At 41.4% G+C, this 22,552-nt stretch overlaps 1 protein-coding gene across 2 annotated transcripts in view; it reads left to right on the forward strand.

Moving 5' to 3' along the window:
• The first annotated feature begins 8,462 nt into the window (after window positions 1–8,462).
• The window catches only part of GNAL (G protein subunit alpha L), a 315,877-nt gene continuing 301,787 nt past the window's right edge, over window positions 8,463–22,552 (forward strand). Inside the window, exon 1 of one of the 2 annotated variants that reach the window (XM_089776312.1) lies at window positions 8,463–9,325. In XM_089776312.1, coding sequence (XP_089632438.1) covers window positions 8,854–9,325 — 472 coding nt within the window. In that variant the 5' untranslated portion in view covers window positions 8,463–8,853. The remainder of the gene's footprint in view (window positions 9,326–22,552) is intronic. The other variant, XM_006117488.4, reaches the window with a different exon arrangement.

Raw genomic sequence — 22,552 nt, forward strand, 5'->3', positions numbered from 1 at the left:
TCTTAAAACCAATAACTGCAAGACCAAAGGCCACAATGGCACCACTGGGAACTCACCTTCTGACTTTATTTTTAGGAGTAACTTGACCAGGTTATGGGAATTTCAGTGAACACTAGTCTACAGTGGCGTGTGTCAATCTGCTAAGCAGGAATGGCACAGTTACAAACCCAAAGTCAAAGGGACCACCAGAACAGAGCCAGGAGCTATTGAGCAAAACTAAGCAAGTGACTCTTATTCCCACATTCAGGTCTGCATCATGTTATAGACATGTCAGAACAGTTGTAGACTCCTGGTCCAGCAACTATAATCTCAGTCTTACAATGCAGTGTGGATGCTCTAGCACAGGACTGGAATTCCCACAGACTTAGGTTTTCAATATGGTGTTGTAGAGGCTCACTTGCCACACTCCAGGTCATCACTACTATAGGAGGCTCACTGGTGTAGCAATACTTCCTGAAAACCTTTACATCAGTGTCATTGGGAGTCATAGTGTACCATCAACCTTTACACCAGTGTTATTGAATCATAGTGTGCCCTCAGGCTGAAGTATATTGAACAAATGAGACATTAGTCAATAATTATATGATGGGACAGGCAAATTATGCAGCCCATTTATACAAGCAGAATATTAACAATTATTATAAAATCTATGCACAGACATAACAAAATTTATTCCACAGGACTTGAGTCTTTCTTATCAAAACACCACTTTTTATATTAATAAAAATGCACAGAATGTCCATCATATAAGGAAAACAGGGCCTACACTCTGCAGGGTAAGTTTTCATTAACTTGAACAGAAGTTTTGCCTCGTAAACACTAGAGCTACAGCTAGACAGCAGTGCTATATCGGGATACCAGAAGTATCCTGAAATAGCTATTCTGCATCTTTAAACATGCCCATTATTTCAAAATAGATTTTGAAATAACAGGAACACTATTCCGGTATTCCACAAGGATTAAGGGACCTTTTGGAATAGCGCTTTGTTTTGAAATTTGAAGCTGTGTAGATAGCGCCAAATTTCAAAATTAGCTATATCAAAATTAGATTGAAATAAGATGTGCAATTTGTGTAGCACAAATTGCCTATCTTATTTCGACCTATGGGTGCAGCATAGATGCACTCTAGACACTTGAGGATCTGAATCATTGCAAATATTACTTGCATATCACAACACATTCTCCTTAATTATTTTGCTTCAATTTCTTGGCTTTCCTCTTCAATGACCATACATATTTTGTAAAAACACTCCATTAGTTAGCAATTAGGGCTTGCTTAATCTTGTGGGGAAAAATAAAGGAAATCAGACAGATGCAATACTTTCATATTGTCTCTAAAGTTAGTTACTATAAACAAGGAATTTAATGCCCAATCTTGCTTACTTACATGGGCAGCACCATTGATTACAATTTGGACTGATATAGGAGTAAGAATTTATAAGGTAAGTCCCAAGAATTTTTTGCTCCAAGAGAACTTCTCTCTGTCTCTGAAACTCTTGTTTCAGTAAATTTCTATACTAACTGAATTAAATCTTCTTTGATTTTTATAGACTTGACTTTTGCACCCTATGTAAATTCCTACAGGGTTGGGTTTTTTTTTGGCCTACTTTATAGACTTTGATCACAAACATTAATTTCCTGATTGAGCTTTGTAACAACTCAAAAGTAATTAAACTCTGTCAAGGACACAGTACGTCACCAAAAATGTTATAAAACAACTAACGATATTCATTTTCACCCAAACAAAATGGATTTATAACTAGGACATGTATATATTTTGTTTGTTTTTAAGTGTTATTTACAGAAATAGTACTTATACATTTATTATTTAGTGAAGTAGAGCCATCTTGTGGGAATGTCTAGTAACAGCATACTTAGAAAAGGAGCTCAAATTATTCTCTCTCTTAGGATGGTATAATACATAAGAAAAGGCAAAGGGGAACATTTTCAAACTTGGATGATTAAAGTTTAACTCCTAAATCCATATTTAGGTATTAACATCATCAGATTTTCTGAAGGGCAGAACACATACAACTTGGAATGCAGTTAATGTGCGGTGTGGGTAGTGAGTACTTCTTCAACACTGTGACACTAAATAAATATGGATTTAGGTGCCTAACTTAACCTAACTCAACAAAATTCTGGTAAAAGTGTCTTTCGTACAGGTAGGGTCCTCCAGGGAGCATTAGCATCATAGTATTACATTCTATTCTTCTGACTTTGTAGGCATAAATTATTACAAACACCAGTCCACCATGACCCATAAGTGGTGCTGATGGTGTTGGCTGTGATTATGATGATGATGATGGTACAACTCTAGGCATGGATGTGCTACTTAGAAAATAAATATAGCATTGCTTACTTCTAGGGGAGCAGCGTCAGAAGAGGAAAAACTTGCACTGGTCAGCAGGCACTCAGGCCTTTTTTTGATTATCTCTTTTCCCATTCTTTCAAAAAAGAAAGCCATTTGTAATCTTGATTTTAATAGGATATCTTATTAAATAAAAAACTATTCCATTTAGGTCCTTAACATCTAGGACTACAATTAATAGCGCTATTCTGCAGTGTGTAGTAATTCAGCTAGGTATGTGACTGTTTAACTGGTTAACCGGGGCGGGGGGGGGGGGGGGCGGGCGGCTGGAACAGCTCCCCACCTGCCATGGGTGGGGGGCTGCTCTAGCTGCTCCAGCAGGGCTGGAGTAGCCCCTGCATGTGGGGAGCCTAACCTGTCCTCAGTGGGGAGCCTAACCTGTCCATATGCAGGGGTTACTCCAGACAGAATGCCAGAGCAACCCCTATCAGCAAGATGCCCTGGCCTACCAGAGGCAGGGGCTACTCAGACTGGCTGATGCAGTATGGGGGAGACTGCTCCATCCTAGTGGGGGGGGGGGGGCATTTCAGCCTGGCTGGAGCAGCCTCCCCTTGCCTGGCACCCCTTTAATCGCTTAAACAATAGGTTTAACCAGTAAACCAATTAAACAGGATTTTACCTCCTTAAATTCAACATGACTAAAGCTGGCAGAATCAGGCTCTTAACTGATTTTTATTTGTCAGACAACATATATAATTACTTCAGGGCTTCTTAGCAATGTTCATTACCTTATCATTACCAAATTATACTTCATTTCCCAGTTCATGCCAGATTAACTAAGATCATGTGAAGTCATTACAATCAAAGAATTGATTTTTCAGTAAATCTAAAATGAATCAAAGTACATTCCAAAGCTAAAACATGCCATTTGAAAAAATATTTTTAAAAACCGCAGCAATGTATTATATATCACATTATTTACAAAACTCTAAGTACTTAAAATAAAGAAATGAATGCTTAAATATATCATCAGTCTTACAGTGCCTGCATACCAAACATACATGAGATTCTATGTTTATCTCTACATGCACTGACTTCACTGGGTCTACTCTAATATAAATATAGTTAATTATAGGCACAAATATTTGCAGGATCAGGATCACGGAGCTCGTAGTTACTGATTTAACTACATCAGAATAGTTAAGGTGGCACAACCCCTGCATGTGTGGATGAAGTTATACTGGTACAGCTTATTTCCTCCATGCAGGAATGGTAGCTTTATACTAGTACAACTGCATTCACATTGATATACTGTACTGACATAACTATTCTGGTAAAAAAACCACTCCCAATGAAAATAATTATATCAGTACAAAATCTGTGTGTGCCAGGAACTAATGTAGATAGTGGATAGTTTTCTGAAAACATCCACTCAATGTGCAGCAGCAGTCAAAAAAGCACAGAATGTTAGGAATCATTAAAAAAAAGGATAGAGAATAAGACAGAGAATATTTTGCTATCTCTGTAAAAATCCATGGTATGCCCACATCTTGAATACCGCATACAGATGTGGTCACCTCATTTCAAAAAACATCTTGGCATTGGGAAAGCCCTAACTCGAATTAGCTGGTATTCCTCCTGCAATGAGGTTTACCAGCTAATTCGAATCAGGGGCTTTAAATTGGACTCCCGTTTCACTGCCGCGTGTATACGTGGGCAGTTAGTCTGGGCTAGTGAATTTCTAAAATGGCAACCGGCCGGGAACATGCAAATCAAACACGGGATATTTAAATCCCGGGCTTGATTTACAACTTCAGTATGCTTCATTTGCCTCCCTACTTCAAAGTAGGGGGCAAGTGTAGACATACCCAAAATGAATAAGGAAAAGTTATTTACTTGTTCCCATAAGAACTAGAGGTCACCAAATGAAATTAATAGGTAACAGGTTTAAAACAAACGAAAGGAAGAATTTATCACACAGCACATAATAAACCTGTGGAACTCCTTGCCAGAGGATGTTGTGAAGACCAGGACTTAACAGGGTTTTAAAAAGAGCTAGATAAATGCATGGAGGACAGGTCCATTACCCAGAATGGGTAGGAAAGGTGTCCCTATCCTCTATTTGTCAGAGGCTGGAAATGGGTGGCAGGAGAGGGATCACTGGATGATTAATCATAGAATCATAGAACTGGAAGAGACCTCAGAAAGTCATCAAGTCCAGCCCCCTGCTCTAGGCAGGACCAATTCCAGCTAAATCAACCCGGCCAGGGCTTTGTCAAGCTGAGACTTAAACACCTCTAGGGATGGAGACTCCACTACTTCCCTAGGTAACCCATTCCAGTGCTTCACCACCCTCCTAGTGAAATAGTTTTTCCTAATATCCAACCTGGACCTCTCCCACCATTACCTATTTTGTTCACTCCCTCTGGGGCATCTGGCATTGGCCACTGTCAAAAGACAGGATACTGAGCTAGATGGGCCTTTGTTATGACCTAGTATGGCCGTTCTTATGTTCTTACATTGAAGCTCAGAGTTCTGTTCCCAGTGCAGCCACTAGCTTCCTCTTTAGCAAATTACTTAAATGCTCTGATCTTCACTTACTCCATGTAGAAAATGAATCTCTACATATTCATCTTAGGCCAAGGGAACATTTTGATGGGTGAGGAGTAATTTTACCAGATTCTGGAATTTACTTTCATATCTGAAAAGCAACCCTTTCATTCCAAAAGTATTTTTGTATGCGCTTAACTTTAAGCATGTGATAGTTACCTCAACTTTAGAGAAGTTAAGAATTGAGGAGTGATCTCTCAAATGGCATCTTCCCTCCTTCCTTTGTACCCTTAATTTAAACAGATATAAAAATAAATAGTACTTTTTTCTATAAATTCCTTCTTTCATCTTTTGGAGAAGACACAATACCAATATCCTGAGAAGCATTGAACATATAATGACACTCACAAGTGTAGGGGTGTTACTCCCAAAGTTCTATCTAGCCAGATTCCATATGAGATAATTACATTCTGCTCATTGAAATTACCTCTGTAATTTCAACTGGGAACACTATTCACTTTCTATCCTAACACCTTTTCCAGTTTAGATATACTTTCATTTTATTGGTGGGTGCTGTAATTCCTGTGGTTGATATATAGTTGGTCATGTACTTTAGAAACTGATTGCAAGAAAGAACTACAGTAGACTTCCAATAATCCAGAACCTTTGGGACCTAGGTGGTGCTGGATTATCGGATATGCCAGACTATCAGGAAGTACTATAAGATGGTTATAGATATACTGTATACAGTATATATTGTATAAAAAGTGTTTTAACCCTTTTTATTGTACATACTGTATACAGTATACTGTAATGTTTTAGTTTTTTTAACCCTTTTTTTACCCTTTTCAGTCGGTTCAGCTGCTGCCGCTGCTGCCTTGTGACTCGTTTTTTGCCGAAGCTCACTCACTAGGCTCTTGCCATTTTGATGCCGGACTATAGGGAGTGCCATACGATTGGATACCAGACTACTGTATTGGAGTTTTACTGTATACACTGTATAAGAAATATGAAACATTAAGCACTTTTAACAGAAACAGGAATTAGCACACTCCATTCAGAGGTGATAAGACAGATGTTCTCATTTCGTGCAAGGATCAATACAGTGAGTGGGATTACAGCCAAATGTCCACACTTGGCCTGATTCTATTACTATGGAAATCAATGGCAAGATTGTGTTTGTAAAATGCAAGAATAGATCCTTAATTCGTATTTTTCCCAGTGAAAGATAATGCAAAGATAATATGCCTCCTAAATATATACTGACAAGGATGTTCATTAAATTGTTGGAAAGATCTTTCATAAATACAATTCCTTTTCTCTTATCCAAAAACTTAAAACTGTTGCCAACTTGTTCGCATCAGTAAGGAATATAGAGATACTTGCTTCCTTCACTTCTTAAAAAAATAGGCTATAATGTTCTGTTAATATATTACTGGCCAGGGAAAATAGTACATGCCAAATAATTATGACATACTTCTGCAAGCAGGGTTGGATTATGAAAAGGGCTTAGGGGCTGCAGCACAGAGCCTGGGATGCTGTGTCTCTTCTTGGCGGGGTGGGGGAAGTGGCTCTATGTGCTGCTGTTCCCCTTCTCCCCTCTCCCCACTGGTCCCAGCAGTAGTCGACAACATGTTCTACCCCAGCAGCTCCCATTGGCCAGGAATTGTAGCCAATGACAGTAGCGGGGGCAGTGCCTGAAAATATAGGAGCCACTTTATCTTCCCCACTCAGGAGCTGTGCCAGGTAAGTGTGCCAATCCCCTGATCCTTCTTGCATCCTACCCCCTGCCCAGACCTCAGACCCCAGCCTGCACCCTTCCTCCTGCCCAGACCCCTCCTGCACCTTACCTCCCCCTACACCCCCACCTTCAGCCCACTCCTGTACCCTACCTCCTACTTAAACCCTGTACCCCCACCCTGCTCCCTTGTAGCTCCCGCATACCCCGTAGCCTCGGGGGGAGGCTACAAAATATTCTAGCCCCAGGCCCTCAGAAGAGTTAATCCAGCCCTGACAACAAGGTTACTAAAAAGTCTAGATAAATGTTATTAACCAATACAGAGAATCATTACTAGCACATTGCAGCGATATTAACAAATCAAGAGGCCCTATTTGACACTATAAATAGCACTAAAATATGCTTTTATCACAAGAATTTTACCCGTGCCTTTAGTATTGAAAATTATAAACTATTCCTACCCCACACAAACAGATTTCTTAAAAGGCAGATTGAAAATGTCACTGACTATACAGTAGAAAATTGATGAGATGGTGAAGGATGCCCACAGAGTGCAAAAAGCTGGGACAAAGCATACCTGACATATTTGTAACATTACGTGAGAAGACAAAGTTGTCTCTTTGTCCAAGATTTCTTATATGTATGACCGCTCTTATCATTCAAGATGACACAGCCTGACTTTAAGTTCTATCCATCTCTATATAGCAATTGAAGCAGAATGTGTTGTAGTAAAGGTGAAGTTTTGAGTGTAGGAATCTGAGAGGCATAGTGGATTGAGGACTGTTGTATATATGAGCATGTATGTGGGGGAATAAGGAGTTGTGACAAAAAGGAGGCTGATGGCTGTGTTTGAATAAAGGAGGAGGTTTGAGCGAGTGAGGATGAGGGGATAGCTATGCGTGTGAGGGCACATCTACAAAGCAGCACTTAACTCAAAATAAGCTACGCAAATTGAGCTATGTCAACTGAGTAATTTATTTCTAAACAGGGCCGGACGGAGGCATGGGCAAAGCCGGGCAGCTGCCCAGGGCGCCAACCAATGAGGGGCACTTGATGGCAGCTGTAAGGGGCGCGCGGTGTCCCTTACAGCTGCCATTAGGTGCCGCGCACCCAGCTTCCTCAGCGCCAGCCCCACGGCGCCAGCCAGCAGCGCCCTTCCCCCCCACGGTCGCGGGGCCCTGCTTGGCTCAGCGCACGTACCAGCAGCGCATGCCGGGCCGGGCTGGGCAGCGCATGCACTGTGCACCCCGGGGGGGAGAGGGCCCGCGCCCCACAGGTGGGCTCGCACCTGTGCCGTGTGCCCGGGGGTGGCACTGTGAGCCCGGGCCCAGGGTACCAAAAGAGCTCAGGCCAGCCCTGTTTCTAAATAGCTTATTTCGAGTTTTGGTGATGTCTACACAACACTTATTTTGAAATAGAGCACTCTTCCTCCTACTTCCCTTAGTCCTCATAAAATGAGGGTTACGGGAGTTGGAGTAAGAAGTCTTCCAGCTTGACAGTATTTTGACGGTATGTAGAAATAAGTGCCAGTGGAACGACAGAAAGTGAAGCCCTCAGTTTTTGCGACCGTTGCGGTTTCTGTCTGTGTAGATGTGGACTATGTTATTTCAAAATAACGCTAGTTATTTTGAAATAATGTTGCTGTGTAGACATTGCCTAAGGGTGAGGGTGTCAGGGAAGAAAGTTTACAGAGTGAGGGTGTGAAAGGAGTGAGGGTGAATGTATAAAAGAGGAAAGGGAGGAAGTTTACAGAGGGTGTAAGGGAACGGGTGAGGGGTGAGTGAGTGCGGGGGGGCTGTGCGTGTGAGGGAAGGCATGAGCGATAACACTGTCTAGGGGGCCGAGAGGACGGCTCCGGGCACGGAGGAGCCGGCGGCGCGTGTGTAAGGAGCTGGTGCGGGCTGTGACGTGCGAGGGGAGAGCTGTCAGGGTCTGTGGGAGGGGATGGCTGTGAGGCTGTCCGTGTGGGCCGAGGGCCTCCCTTCCCCGCCGCTCTGTGCCTGCGCGGTGGGCTTGCGCTGGGGTATTTACGGTAAGGTGGACGCGGCTGTGGCAGCTCCGTGTCAGGTGATCATCTGAGCCGAGGAGCCGCCTGGAGTCGGAGAGGAAAATGCAAGATGGCCCGACGGGGCCGTGAGGGGCTCCCCGCCGCCCCCTCCCCGCCCGGACCCCGGCAGCGCAGGGCCAGCGGCGAGCGCTGAGGCCCGCCCCGCCCCGCCCCGCTAGCGCCCGTCCCCGGCAGGGGCACCGAGCCATGGGGCTCTGCTACAGCCTGCGCCCGCGGCTCTTCGGGGACTCCGGCGGAGGCGGCTCCATCTCCAGCGCCGCCTCGGAGCCCGAGCAGCCCGCAGAGCATACGGCCCCCCCGCCCCAGCCGCTCGGGGCCCCGCGGGGAGGCAGCTGCTGCGGGCAGCCGAGGGCCGGGGGCCCGCTCCGCCCTGCAGACAAGCCCGGGGGAGAGGCGGACGGGCCGCCGCCGCCGCTGCTGCTGCAGAACGGAGGCGGCAATGGGGCGGCCCCGGAGTGGCAGCCGCTGCCCAAGCCCGGCGGCGGCAAACAGCCCCGGCAGTCGCCTCAGCCCGCCGCGCTGCAGAGACCCTGGGAGAAGCTGCGCCTGGAGGAGCGGGAGGCGGAGAAGGAGGCGAGGAAAGTCAGCAAGAGCATCGACCGGGCGCTGAAGGAGCAGAAGCGGGAGTACAAGCAAACGCACCGGCTGCTGCTGCTGGGTACGTGTGCAGGGGGGAGAGCCGGGCCGCCGCCGCCACGCAGCCCCGGCCAGCAGGTGCCCACCCTGGCGTTCCCCATAGTCCTTCCTTTGTCTGGCCTTCTCCTTCCTCTTCCCCGCTCTGCTCCCCCACCCGGCCCTTCTTCTTTCTCCTTTCTTTCTCCCTTCGCTTGATAGCCCAGTCTTGCTCTTCTAGCCAGGTTTCCACCTTTTTTTCTTTCCCTTCTCTGTGTCTCCCCCTTCTTAGGATCTGAAAATGGTTTTGCTGTGGAGAAAAGGGTTTGTCATTTAGCCCCATAAAACGGCGAGCTGCTCCACCCAGTCAGCAAAGCAGAAGTGATGTTGAGACGGGAATTAGCAGGCTTCATTTTCAGCTGGGAGGAGGAGGAGGAGGAGGAGGAGGTGTGTGTGGTATGCGGTGTGTGTCTGTGTTGTCTAGCCGGGAAGTAAACGGCGCTTGTGTTGGCATTTCAAGAATTCGAAAATCAGATGCAGGGAAGATGAAAATGGCTTTGAATATAATTTGAACATAATTTGCTCCGTCATAGAACTTCTTTTTGCTACTATGTTGGACTTCTGATGGCTTAATGGAAAGTGAAGTGCTAGGATATAATGGATTGGTAATTTTAAGGAAGGACTAGGGCATATACATACCCATACCGAATTACTTTCCCCTCATAGCTCCTACTTGTTCCAAGGATCGTTGGTGCAACTATCTTTTTTTTTTTTTTTTTAAACCAACCCTGCACGGGTGACTTTTTTTAAACACTGTGCTGCTGACCATTTGCTCTTTACATAAATTAGTTAATAGTCTTCCCTAGAGGCTTAATCCCAGCTAATACCTCTGTGTGCTTTTATACTGTATGAGTATCTACTTACCTGAAGGAAATAGAATAGTTAGACTGCGATTTTTTTTTTTGGATGATTTAAGCAAAGGGGTTCGTGTGCCTCCTGAGTGTAATAAGAAATCTCTAATTTGTTAGTGTTGAAATATTAATTTTTTGTACAGATAAGTGTTCTGTATTTGGCTTAGATTTCTACATGCATTCCAGACTGGACAGGTATATTTATTTATACAGCTGTACTTTACTATTAGCAGATTCCTTCATTTGCCTTTTGGGGTAGGAAGATCAAAACAATGTAATATATGGCAGTCTCCAAGACACTTCCTTATGTTAAGGTGTAGTTGAACACCTGATAATTATTATTGGGAGGGAGGCAAATTTCTACTGTTTGAAATGCAGGATATAAAAACAGAAGTGGCCTGTAATACACGCTTGGCCTGTTCAACTTAAATGCTTAAGGTTTAAAATGTATGTCCTATTAAGATAATTTTTTTCTGATCTGTAAAATACTGTGGTTGATACCAGTGTAGACAGAAGAAGCTGTTGTCACTGAACAGTGGCCTGCCCCTTAAGAGCCTGTTGTTGTTCAAACAACAGGTTGCTGGCAAATAGGTGAAGTGAGTGTAGTCTGTAATGGGAAGGTAATAAAATAACAAATCAGAGAGACAAAAAAATCTCTCGAAGAAGGATGCTGCTTTTCCTCTTTCCCCTCCCAATAAGCTGATACCTATACCAACATTATTAGCTCAACGCTTCAAAAATCTGAATAGTAATTGCAGTCTAATCTACATCTCTTCCTGTTGTCAAATTAGGGAAGAGGCAATGATGTGTTGCTGTCCTAGGCCCCAGTACAAGAAGGATTTAACCATGTGCTTAACTTTTATGCACTGTGGTACACTGCTGGGGACTACTTGCAATATGTAAAGTTTAGCATGTGTGTCTTTTAGAACTGGGGCCTAAGAAATTGACGTCTCATCCAACATCTTGGACGAGTAAAGCTGCAAGTGCCTTGTGTTGCTATCACTATTCATGTTCTGCAGGGGGAAAAAATAGCAGCTTTTATGTCTAAATTATTAACTGAAAAAATGACCTTCCTAAAAAGTCTCTATATAGCAAAGAAACAGTAACCAGCAAAATGTTTCTCCCCTCTTTGCAGTTCATTTTTTTTCAAGTATATCAAGTAAGTTGTTTAAGCTCAGTCTAATTCATCTTTTTCCTTGTTTATTCTTGTGTGCATAGAAAATCCTTTTTTAATAAAAGGGCACTATTGACTTAAAATATAGCCTACCTTAAAAAAAAAATAGGTAGGCTATCTTTCCTGCCCGGAAGTCTGCTCACCAAAACTCTCTTGCTGTGTGAAATATCAACACAAAAAGAAAACTGCCTATACAAGAAAAACCCTGACAGTGATACAGATCCACACAAAGGCAACAAACAAAATAGAGAAATATATTCCCCTGTTTCATGTACAGTAATTTTGTGTTGATTTACAAAGAAAGTTCAGACATCTTAGGGATAAATAGCAAGGGTTTTTTTCTGGATAATTCTGAACAAATGCACTAGGTATCTCACTGTAACATTAATTTCTGAGTCCATCTGTAAGGTCCACTCCTGTGAACCCCTTGTTCTTCTACATGAATGAAAGCAATCGCAGGGCTGAAACTAGCTGCAAGATCAGGGTTTAAATTGATAATTTTAAAGAGGTCACTGACAGTTAAAAAAATGGGAAAAAAAGGTGGGAGAGACATTCTTCTATGTATATTTTATGCTAGATAATAAAGCACTATTTTATACAATAATTTATTTCAGTTAACATTAGAAGAAATTAGCCTTGTGTCATTGAATACAGTATGTACATTATGATTGCTGAAAGTCTTAACAGTGTATGCTATTTTTTTTCTTCCTAATTGCAATTGTAAAGTTCTTGAATATGGTGATTTCCCCCCCCCCCCCCCCCCCCACCTCCCAACACTTTTTTTTTCTTTACCACTTTTTTATGGAAAAAAATCCTCTGGTAACAACTATCTTGTGTTACATAGGCCTTCTTGAGCCCTCTAGTAGATAATTCAGAAACTGTTAGGATTTTAGGGTAGAGTAGGATCATCTAGGCTAGTGTTTCTCAACCCTTTATTTTTTTTAAAAAAAAAGTACCCCTCAAAAAAAAAAAAAAGTACCCCCAGTACCTCCAGTTTTCAGACACACAATTTTTTGTTCTACCATTGCAACACACTTGTTTTTTAAAAAAATTAAACTGTAGGCTGCAATGAAATTTTGGGGTGTAAAAAGTACAAAAATAATAAAGCGCTGTAAAACTTAAAACAAAAATTCAGTTTTCTCCAAATTTCAGATTTTGTTGACGTCCCCCACCTCTCCCGAATTCTATCAAGTGCCCCAAGGGCACTCGTACCACTGGTTTAGTAACACTGATCTAGGCATATCTCTCCACATGCATTCCCTGCCTTTGTGGGGGGCCTCATGCATTGATGCATCTCAGTTCCTCCTGTTCTGTGCCAGTGGCACATAGACTTGTCTCCTGGGGTTTATAATACTTTGATCTAATTCTGATTGCTGGTCTTACTGCAGGGATGGCTGGGCAAGGTTTAGTGGCCTGTAATGTACGTAAGGTCAGATTTGATTATATAATAGTCTGTTCTGCCCTTAAACAATATGACTCTATGAAGATGTATATAATTTCTGACAATTCATGTGATGCCCATTTTATTTTAAATTGGCATGTTATGATTATTCAGTTACCAAAGTAACTTATCAGTAGAACTTTAAATTTGATTCTTTGATGTACCACTGATAATTTATGCATGTTTATTGAGTTATTTAGTCATAGAATCTCTTTTGCTCTCCATTTCTGCTTCATTAACGGAGAATTGAAGGCTGTGAGTTCTCACCACATCATTTTTCTAAGGGTTTATTAACACACAAAGGTGCACTAAAACAACAGGTGTACTTACACCTCTAGGTGGTATTTTTCCCCTAACATGGATTGATTTTTAAATCACAGGTTTTTTTTTAAATCAGGCTGGAAATGTTGATTTTTAAATAATTGCTTTTAATCTTGTTTTACATTTGTACTCTCTAGCTGTTTTCCTAAAGTAAGTTCATTTTGATTGGTTGGCATAACCACCATTAATATATGCTGATTTATAAGCAAATCTCATTTTTACAAGAAAAGTAGAGGTAATTATTTTCTAGGAGAATATATTCTGTCTAGGGTTACATGGATTTATTCAGTCTCAGTTTACATTTTTAAAAGATGATGAATAGTGCACTGCTTATTTACTAGGGCAACGATTTTTTTTGGGTGTTTGTCAAGTTTGTGTTTTGAATTCCAATTTCCATTCAATTCAATATACAAAAGCAGCATTTTAATATTTGGATTTTTTTTAGATACCTAAAACTATAGTAATTGTGCTGGATATGCTAGAAAACAAAGTTGATCAAAATTAGGGATGTGAATGGGTAACTGGGAGCAGGAGCAAGCCTGCCCTGCATAGTGTGGGGGAGGGAGGAAGCAGGAATTTGGCCCGCCCCACATGGAGGTGGGGGCAGGAACGGGATCCTGTTTAATTGGTTAACTGGTTAAACCTTAGGTTTAACTGTTTAACTGATTAACCAGGATTTTACATCCCTAATCAAAATGCATTTTGTGTTAAATATTTTAGTTTTCAAGTGCCCAAAGATATAAACAGGTGCCTAGTGTGATGAGACTTTTTTTTTTTTCAGAAATGTTTAAAAAGGTTAGCTGCCTAACTCCTGCTGAAATCAGATTTGACTGCCCAGTCTTTTTGGGCATTTAAATATATTTTAAATTCTCAAACTCATAAATGCTAATCTGTGGATATCTGCTTTATATTCATAGACCTTGGATGCAGATTCAATTTTTGTATCCACACAGAGCTGTACTCATAGTCTTGAGGGTCATAAGGGACCATCATGATCCTCTTGACTGATCACTTGCACATTGTAGACCATTGAACCTCACCCACCCATAACCTCTGGCTAAATTACTGGAGTGCTCAAAATCTTAGGCCTTGTCTACACTAAAAGGAAGCTCGCTGTTGCTGCAATCTTCTAGTTAAGACTCACTAAACTTAACTCAGAGGGCGCCTCTGCCAGCATCCAATACTCCTACTTTTTGCAATGAGTAAGGGAAGCTGAAGGGAGCATTTGCTCCCTTCAGCCTCCTGCTGTGGAGACCGCGAGAAGCTCACCTTTAAGGTAATCTGCCTCCAGGTACATATTCTCCTTAAGTTGAGTTGCTGGGTCTAGTGTAGATGTGGCCTTAATTTTAAGACTTCCAGTTACAGAGAATCCATTGCTTAGGCCTGGTCAATACTACAAAATTGTGTGTGTGTGTGTGTGTGTGTGTCCACGCCCCTGAGCAACACATTTAAACTAACCCCCCAGTGTAGTCAGCACTTGGTTGACTGGAGAAGTCTCTTGTTGTCCTAGCTATTTCAGGAAGCGGATTACTTAAATCGATGGGAGATATGTCTAATCAAAACTGGTAAAACTATTCCTGGAGCCGAGGTTTCCTCACATACCATAATCTTGAATTAAAGATTAATCTTTAATTCCTGGAAATTCCATGACAGTCCTAGAGGGTTTGCAGCCATAAGGGGGGGAACTAACATCCACATAGAGCTTGTCTACACAGACACTACCTCACTTGATTTCAAACCAGGAAGTCACCCAAGTCCCATGCTGCAGAGAAAGGCAAAAACTCTGGGTTTCTGACCACCTAATCTGGAAGAAATTATTTCCTGACCCCAAATATGTCAGTCAGTTATATCTTAGTAATCTTAGTGGTGACTGTCATCCTTTTCTGCCCAGTTGTTGCTTGTATATTGGAAGAGGGAAAACCAAGCTTTCCTGTTTTGTTTTGTTTTCAATTCTGAATTCGTTCATCAACTTTGAATTAAACTAATCCAAATGAAGAAAATGTTCTCTTAGCACCTGTTAGCTAAACTGTAATGATGGGGAAAGCTTTTCTGCCCAACAGAAACTGAAATCCCCTTACATTTAGAAAAAAAACTTGCAATACAGGCAGTCCCCGGGTTACGTACAAGATAGGGATTGTAGGTTTGTACTTAAGTTGAATTTGTACTTAAGTCGGAACTGGCGTCCAGATTCAGCCGCTGCTGAAACTGACCAGTGGCTGACTACGGGAAGCCTGAGGCAGAGTTTCTCTGCCTCGGGCTTCCTGTAGTCAGCCGCTGGTCAGTTTCAGCAGCGGCTGACTTGGGGACGTCTGGGGCAGAGCAGCTGAGGTGCTGCCGGGTTGGTCCAGTAGCGCCGAGGAGCAGCGCTGCGGGACCAACCGGCAGTGCCCCAGCTGCTTTACCATAGGCGTCCGCGAGAAAAGCCTGGTCTGCTGCGGGGGGGGCGGGCGCACTAGCTGTGCCCCCCAGCAGACCATGGAGACGCGGGCGGCGGGACCAAGACGTGCCGCCGCCCAGGTCCTCCGCGGCTTTGCTCCGCGTCTCCCTGGTCTCCTGGGGGGGGCCCAGCAGACAGGGAGACACGGAGCAAAGTTGCGGAGGACCCTGGCGGCGGCACCGTGGCACGTCTGGGCGGTCCCGCTGCCTGGGTCCTCCACGGCTTTGCTCCGTGTCTCCCTGGTCTGCTGGGGGGGCTCCTCCAGCAGACTAGGGAGACGCAGAGCAGCTTTTCTCGCCCCAGAGGACGCCGGCGGCGGGACCACGGCACGTCTGAGCGGTCCCGCCGCCCGGGTCCTCCGGGGCGAGAAAAGCCCCGGTCGTTAGTACGGATCCGACATAAGTCAGATCTGCGTAACTCGGGGACTGCCTGTACCTGTATTCACTTAGTTGTAAAGACTGAAAATTATACAGATATTTTGAACAGAGTACCTGACATAGTGATACATTTATATAGCTTGAATTAACCTCAGAATTTACTTTTTTTTTTTCTTTCCCATCAATTCTGTACATAATTTAAAAAGCAGCACTCTTTAATTCATTAAAATTTGGATGGGAGTTAGAGGCAGCACTTTTCAATGATTGATTTAAGTTTGTCATTTTAAATTTTAAACGGATTTCTTTTTAATTAAAAATGTTTTTAAAATCTGTAATTGTTCACCCTTTCTTTCAGTGCGACTCTCCTCTTTAAGACTGAAATTGGCCCGTCTCTTAGAAGCCTGCTTAAAAACCTCTGACTGTTGTTGTGCTTTTAATAAACTTCTGTATTACTACAAAGGATAGCATGTGCTGTAACTGGATTAATTGGAGCATTATGTCTGACATTATGTGGAATATCAATCACATTTTTGTTGGTAGAACACTGCATGTTGTGTTACTAGACCAACTATCTTATTGTTTTGTGCTGACTGATTCAGGACCCATTGTATGTAGGCAATTATAGGCCTGATCTAACAAGTGTCAGGAACCGAATTTCTTACGTCTCAGAATTAAAGGTATGTTATGTATTACACCCTCATATTAAAGCAAATGGTTCTTAAAACAACCAATTCCAGGTCATTCTGACACTTTACCAAACACAGTGCTTGAGGACATTATGCGAAGTACTATACAAACAGAAGAGATGGTGGTCCTTGTTCTGAAGAGTTTACAACCAAAGTGGAAGACACTCAGTAAGGACTTAACAAAAATCAGAATTGTGCTCAGGACAGTGTTAGGTGCATATGATTTTAGTTTCTTTTTAATTAATTTTTTGTAAGCTACTCAAACTGATTCTTGATCTAACAATTGTAAGCTTCCCTTTAGCTTTTAGCCACTGATTATTTTTACTCCATGCTCGTCTAATTATTAACTTATTTCTAACTTTTGCCTTTTTACTTCTAAAAAAATGTTTGGACTTCTTTAAAAACTCTTCTCTACACTTACTGGGTGTGGAAAGGAGCAGTAACTTTTGAAGAATGTGTATCTGCTCTGATGATTGTAGGGTCTATTTCTTCAGAGTACACTACGGATTCAGACCTCTGTATAGTAATTTCCTAAAAAATGTCAAAATAAACATTTGGTTAATTTATAAGTTTACACTAAAATACAATAGTGCATTAGATTAATATAGTTTTCAGTAGCTAAAATGGTAAACTGGGTTTAAAATATTAAAGGGATGTCTGAAAGTAAATGTTAAATTTACATAACTTAAACTAATCATTCTTCCATAACTTACTTAGGTGAGAAATGCTTATTTTTAATGAAGGTTTTTTTTAAACTTTTCCTCGGTATAATAGAGGCCTTCTCATGGTATTTCAGTCATGCATACATTTTTCCTTGTAGATTTATCCAAATAATTATAGTGTTGTTAATGCTGTATAGTGCGTTATTCATTCTAAATCATACTTCATAAATTAACCTGCACCACAGTTTTATGGACGTTTTATAGAAATGTATTATCTTTTTTTGTATCGGAATAAGTCTAAAAGTTGTATAAGTAAAAGAATTACCAGCATGCTTTCAGGGAAGTTCTCTGGTGAGAAACCCAGCACCCTAGCCAGTTTGTGGGAAAGAGGAAGTACTAACATTTTCACTAGTTAGTGCTTTTCATAGTTCCCTTTTAGCTATCTCTGATGATTAGGTGCCTGAAACTTCAACTCCATGCATCATGTGGTGGTGTAAGGAAGGAATAATTTTCTCATCTTCCCTAAGCCTCAGAACCTCCCAACTGCAATGGTATAGGATAACTTTTCTCAGACTTCCCTCAACTTTATTTTGCTGATATTCCTGTGACTATTCTGCCCCCCTCTCTTTTTTTGCCTCTGCTGATATTCATTTTTTTCCCAAGCAGCAGAATGACAATGACATGATTCTCTTCCGCAGCACTGCTGTCCCTAGAGTGAGACTTACCAGTTTTGCTAACTTCCTTCTGTTGATGATGAATATCTGAGTACAAGCAGCAAAGGCACTTGGGCTGTCTGTAGTCACCAGAAGCTGGCATTGTATCATTTAACATTTAGAAAGCTTGATTTCCACTTACAAAGAAATAAGCAACAAGTGAAGGAATTGTCACTTGCCATGGGATCGATAAATCTTTCATGCTCTAATAAATTCTGTTTTATACATGAGTAAACTGAGTCACACAGCAGATGCTTTTGAACCAAGATCACACTGCAGGTGAAGACAAGGTCAAAAATAGATTCCTAAAATCTCAATCCCTTCTCTAATCCAATGGGGTTCTAAATAAGGGAGAAAATGTACTTCATTAACCTTTTTTAATATAAAGCAAACAATAATCCCTCCTTGCAGTGTGTAATCTTCCTTTGCAGTAAATAGAATTTTCAAATTTGTATCTTAAAAATAAAATCAAACAATTCTGTAGATAGAAATGTTGTAATACTTCATTTGAAAGAACAGCAATACTGTGCCAGGTGATTTTTCTTTAATTCCACACGCAGGTTTGTTAGTCACAAGCTTGTTTTCTGTCTCCTGATTTGCAATTGTTTGTTGCAGCATTATGATATTGCACATCTTTCTTTAATGGCCAAAGGAAATTGTTGGAAAAAAAAGATTTCTTAAGACAATAAGAGACTTAATCTCTTACAGTTTTCCATGGCATATATTTTGTTCTTATATTTTCTGAGTTGAAAACGAGGCAGTGAAGGGTAAAATCGGTAAGGTTGTCATTGCAAAGCAAGTTGATCAGTAGTGATAAATATTCTTTTAACAATGTACATGTTTGTTAATAACCTTTTTTATTCTTCTGCATATAAAACTATAAAGTTACATGGTCAAGGATTTAACTCTTCTCCTTCCCCCCCCTCATTTCTAAGTTTGGGCTTAGAAATGATAGGCAGTATTCAATTTTTATATTTCTGTTTTCAGCACTTTTTGCATCTCTCTGTATGATTAGTCTTTTTGTGTGCAAACCATCAAAAGACGAAACATCATACAGAGAGATGCAAAAAGTGCTGAAAACAGAAATATAAAAATTGAATACTGCCTATCATTTCTAAGCCCAAACTTAGAAATGAGGGGGGGGAAGGAGAAGAGTTAAATCCTTGACTATGTAACTTTATAGTTTTATATGCAGAAGAATAAAAAAGGTTATTAACAAATATTTTTCGTGCTCTGAAATAGCTAGTTAAATGAGACAATCAACATAAATGTGTTTTAAATTCACCAAAACGTCCTATTATGGACAGAACACTAAAACTTTTTTTTTAATTCTAAGGCTTTTTTTCCTCTTAGCTGGTTAATGCTTTATACATGGGAATAGTTAAGCTGGTTTATACATAACATTTAAATACACAATAAATATTCTTGGAGAAAATAGGTGTTTTGATTTCTTTCAGTTCTATTTATATCAGTTAGTTGCAATTTACAGAAGATACGAAACTTTACCACCCCCAGCATATCTTTGTTTTAAAGTTGAGAGTGTCCTTCTAAAAAGGAAACAGCTCTTCTGAGAAACAAATTCAAGACCATTGTCTAAACCACCTTTTAAAACTGAGGAAGCAAAACATTCCATTCCTCATTGTACACACAGTGGAGATAAACAAAAAGCTTGAAATGTGTTCCCTTTAAGATATTTCCATCCGTGAGAGGAGTGAGTTTTGTCTTATGCCGTCAATATTGGCGCACATGTGATTGTTTGGATGTGTCACCCATTGGTTACTAACATATAAAATTATTAAATTCTTATAGTAGTAAGCTCCACTTACTGTGCAGATGCATTAGCTCCTGCCCCATCTTCTGCCATGGTACACAGCTAGCATCCATAGCTTTGGCTACAGTGTAGCTTTCTTCTGGAAAAGCTTATGCAAATGAAGAGTGTTGTGGAATATTGCCACGCTTCATTTGCATAATTAATTAGCAGCTGCTTTTGTGCAAGAGGCTTTTGTAGACGACTCCCTTTTGGTGCAAAAACCCCCTCTTGCGCATGAGCTGCCCCTCTTGAAAAAATGAGGAAGAATGGCTCTTGCACAAGAGAGGATTTTTGCACAAAAAGGAGCTGTCTACACATCTCCTTTTTGCGCAAAAGTGGCTGCTAATTAATTATACAAATGAAGCACAGCGGTGTGCTATGCTTCATTTGCATAAGCCAAGGGTGTCCAAACTTTTTTCAAAGAGGGCCAGATTTGAAGAAGTGAACATGCGTGAGGGCCGACCATTTTGCCTGACATTCTTTGAACCATTAAAATTAAATGCAAATTAACTATTTTATGCAAAGTTTATTGCAAACGGCATACTTTTCATTTCGTCACATGGATGACAAATCTAAACAGGTGTTAAATCACTCTGCCTTTCATACCTGAAGGCCAGATGAAAAAAAAATCCAGGAAGCTGAAATATGTCAGGAACATTGTAAAGTACATTACATATTATCAACTTTTAAGTTCAAAAAATATGAACAGGAACATAACACCAACTATACATGTTGTGTCCAAATATATTTATAACTGATTTCGACCTACTGACATTAACTGAGATTTTTACAATGTATTCATCTCAATTGGAAAAAAAAACTTGCCTACACTAATGTGAAGGGTGAAACTGAGATCTGGACTGCAGCACATAGGCTAGGTCTGGTTCAAAGGCAGTGGTTTTGATGCGCAAAATGTCACGCAGGTGAGAGTCACTTAGTCTTGTCCTCACGCGGTTCTTGTTAAAGTTCATAGCAGAGAATGTCTTCTCACACATATATGTTGAGCCAAACAAGCTCAGCATTTTCTTAGCCAATGTTCGAATCTCTTGAAACCGGCTCTTATCCAGTTGGCGGTAAAAGTTCACAAGAGCTGTTGGTGACGACTGCGTAACTCGCTGTCACAATGCAGCTCAATGAGCTCGAGCTGCAGCTGATCTGGAGCATCATCGGGGTCAACAGAGAATGGAGAGGAGAAAAGGCTGATCTCCTTTTCAATAGCTGCAAAATCCTGAAAGCGCCGTTTAAACTCCCCAGCCAGAGATGCAATGTCTGCTGCGTACCTGCTCGTTTGCGCGCTGATATTGTCCTGTGGAAAACTGTTCATTATTTCCTGCAACGCTGAAAAATGTATGGTATTGGGCTGTGTTTGTGACAACTGCCTTATGAAAAGTTGCAGCTTTGTCCCAAAGGCTTTGAGGTGTGAATAAAGCTGGTTCACTGCTGCATCTTTCCCCTGAAGACACGTGTTCAGTACATTCAGATGCTTTGTTAAGTCAACTAGAAACCCCAAATCAGCCAGCCAAATAGGATCAGATAGTTCTCGCATTGGTTGTCCCTTTGTTTCCAAGAATTCTCCGATTTCCTTTCTGAGAGAGTAGAAACGCTGCAGTGCAGACCCCCGACTGAGCCATCTTACATCGTTGTGATATAAAACATCTTCGTATTCAGCCTGGATGTCCAGTAGAAACTGTTTAAACTGGCGGTGGCACAGGGCTTTAGAGCGAATAAAATTAATAGTCTTTAGCACCGGTTTCATAACATGATCATATTTGAGATGTTTAGCACAGAGAACTTGTTGATGAATGATACAATGGAGTTTAATAGCTTTGCCTCCTTCTTCGATCACCTTGTTACAGATTAGGGTTGATAATCCACTTCGTTCACCAACCATGGCAGGTGCCCCATCAGTAATAATCCCAGTAACTTTGTTCCAAGGCAGTTTCATGTCATCTATGGCGGAACTAACAGAAACAAATAAATCTTTTCCTCTTGTTTGGTCCGTAAGGCTCTGGAGGTCAAGTAGCTCTTCAGTCACATTCATTTCATCGTCCACCCCTCTCATAAAAATCAGCAACTGAGCTGTGTCAGATAGGCCCGTGCTTTCATCACAGGCTATTGAAAAGAAGTCAAAATCCACTCCTTTGGATGTCAACTGTCTCTTAATATCTGATGAAATCTCTTCAATTCTCCGTGCTACAGTGTTACGAGCCAGGCAAATGTTGGCAAACTCTTGCTTCTTCTCGGGACAGATATTCTCAACCATTTTCATAACGCATTCTTTGATAAAGTCACCCTCAGCAAAAGATTTGCAATTTTTAGCAATTAACGTTGCCACCTCATAGCTCGCCCTTGTGGCATTTTCATTTGACTCACGGGCTCTTATGAAAAATTGCTGTTGTGACATTAAAACAGCTTCAAGTTGCTTCAACTTTTCACTGTGGTCGTGCCCTGTTAGCTTGTCGTATGTGCTATGTCTCGACTGGTAGTGTCTCTTGACATTAAATTCCTTATAAACAGCCACAGTCTCTTGGCATATCAGACAAACACAGTGATTCTGTATTTCAGTGAAGAAATATTCCACTTTCCACCTGTCCTGGAAGCGGTTGCCCTCACTGTCAACTTTCCTTCTCTTATTTACAGTCGCCATTTTTTTAAATTGACCAGAAGGGGAAGGGATCATGTGAGCGCAGTGCCAGAGGTTTAATACACTGCCCAAGTAATACACTGCACTAATACACTGC

Source organism: Pelodiscus sinensis, chromosome 2, assembly GCF_052426305.1.
Source record: "Pelodiscus sinensis isolate ZL-2025 chromosome 2, ASM5242630v1, whole genome shotgun sequence".
In the NCBI taxonomy this organism is placed as follows: domain Eukaryota; kingdom Metazoa; phylum Chordata; order Testudines; family Trionychidae; genus Pelodiscus; species Pelodiscus sinensis.